The sequence below is a fragment of the Eupeodes corollae genome, chromosome 3 (assembly GCF_945859685.1).
Source record: "Eupeodes corollae chromosome 3, idEupCoro1.1, whole genome shotgun sequence".
Lineage (NCBI taxonomy): Eukaryota > Metazoa > Arthropoda > Insecta > Diptera > Syrphidae > Eupeodes > Eupeodes corollae.
Genome location: NC_079149.1, coordinates 110,146,525 through 110,148,597, shown reverse-complemented (window position 1 = coordinate 110,148,597; position 2,073 = coordinate 110,146,525). Strand labels below are relative to the sequence as shown.

The 2,073-nt window shown below is 33.6% G+C and overlaps 1 protein-coding gene across 1 annotated transcript; it reads right to left on the bottom strand.

Annotated features, from left to right (window-relative positions):
* Positions 1-256: 256 nt before the first annotated feature.
* On the bottom strand, positions 257-1,718 carry LOC129952014 (endoribonuclease CG2145-like). Its single transcript, XM_056064436.1, has 5 exons — positions 1,521-1,718; positions 1,172-1,454; positions 902-1,098; positions 610-842; positions 257-534 (listed from the first exon to the last, which is right to left on the bottom strand). Exons 1-5 carry the CDS (start codon positions 1,582-1,584, stop codon positions 301-303), a joined length of 1,011 nt encoding a protein of 336 aa, XP_055920411.1. The 5' UTR covers positions 1,585-1,718; the 3' UTR covers positions 257-300.
* Positions 1,719-2,073: the final 355 nt, after the last annotated feature.

Below are 2,073 nucleotides of genomic sequence, written 5' to 3'. Positions count from 1 at the left end.
AAGTACGGACAAACAAACAAGCAAGCAAACTGACTTTCACATTTAAATTATTTGTATTGATAGCATCAACACAAATAGGAAAGTCTCGATTAATGTTAAAAATGAAGCCCTTTGTCTCATTTCTTGCCTTTAGTTCAAGGACAAAAATTGTAACCAAAAAGTGCCATATTGAAGTTTTTGTGCGTCAACGAAAATGTTATTTGATTTAAGCCTGAAACTAGGCTAACTAATATGATAAACTTCTATATCCAAAAAATCATGCTAAAAATTTTTTTATTTCGTCTAATAAATTAGTTTCCCTTAAATCCTAGGGAAAGCAGATCCGATCAACTTTAATCCATCCCACCTCCAAGTATTCGTCTGAATGGTGAATTTCTTTCCTCCCAGCGAAACTGGGCATATTTGATCGGCTCTAAGCTCAAAGCAAATAGTATACAATGCCAATTCCAATTCAGGGCTTGTTCCGACAAACATAGTGTTGACAGGTTTTACAAGGCCGTTGTATGTAAAACGAGCTCCAATGATTTTTCCTTTCTGTTTTCGAGAAACAAATTCAAATCAATAAACGTTATGATTAAGAGTTAAAAGTTGAAAGTTAGAAGAACTTACATTTCCCAAATCGACTTTGTTTAGATAACCCTTGTAGTCTAAATTACCAGCTTTTTCTTCTTCATTGAAATACACCCAATTATGAAGACCAATTATTTTGCCTCTATTGATTTCATTTAAAAAGACGTGTTCAAAACCAGAACTTCCAAGTATACGTTGACCTCGAGAATAAAGTGTAAACCAAATGGTTTTCAAAAGATTTCGTTGATCTTTCGGATTCGATGATACAATTCCTTAAAAAAAAGACAGACAAATAGTAAAATTCATCTAACAATATAAAATGTTCTTCTACCTTTCTTTTGAAGGAATGACATAGTTTGACGCATAACATTTGTAGCCATAACAGCTTCGATAAATTCGTCTTCTTCTTGGAGTTCCTCGGAAGTCACAACTTCGTTAATTGAGGTATCCATTTCATAGTTATCAAAGAGAGCTAGCATCTTGGCAATTGTTGGGGACCTTAGAACTGTTTCACTTACTTGCAGAAGTCTTACAAATTTTACAGAATTAACAAAAGAATAATTATTTTGATGGATTGAAAGTAAATTTTTGATCTTCTTACGGTTCAGGAGCTTCGTCATTGGTATCAATCGAACGTGTCCTTCCCTGCATATTCACTCGAACCTGATCAAGCTTGGAATTCTCTTTTTCGTATAAGTCTTCAGAAAGTTGAAGAAGTTCATAATCTGTCACTGAATCGGGCCCCAAGCCTCTCGGACCAACTGAAATATCAGGTTGAAAATCGTAATTTGGATTATATCCAGAGGGATATTGGTTTGGTTTGAAGTAGTCAGTCATCTGTGGAATGACATTATTGCCGTATGTAGCCCCATAATCCCGGCAATCTATAAACAGTTTTCAAGCTATTAAATTTGTATTTAAAAATCGTACTACCGAGATCTATAAAATACCTGCGATTTGATAGTGAAACACCAACACAATAAGTGAACAAGATAAAATCACACTGAATCCCATCTTATTTGAGCGGAGTGTTTGAACAAGTGGAAAAAAGATAAAATAGAAAAGTTTCAAACGAATTTGATAGAAATTCGTTCTGAGATGCGTTTCTCTTAAGGTCCCCAGATAAACTAAAACCACTCCAAATGTTATTATCTGCGATAACAACTTTTAAATTATTTCCCAAATATGTATATCTGGAAAAATTTGGATTATTTCCAAACAGCTGAAAGATTTATTAGTTATGTTCTTGAGTCTTTTTTTCGAATCTTTCGGAAGTATCAAACATTTCTTTAACCGGTGTTATTGTTTGCTTACCATGTGCTGCGCATATATCATATTTAATTAGCTGGTTTTTAAATAATTTATTAAGTAATAACGCTAGGTAACAAGTTTAGGCAATTTTATGAAGTTCATGTCTGAAATATATACACAATTTCCGAATGGGATGATGCCCTGACGTTTATCAAAGTGTGGGGTTTTTACGTTTAAACTGCTAAGGTTTTA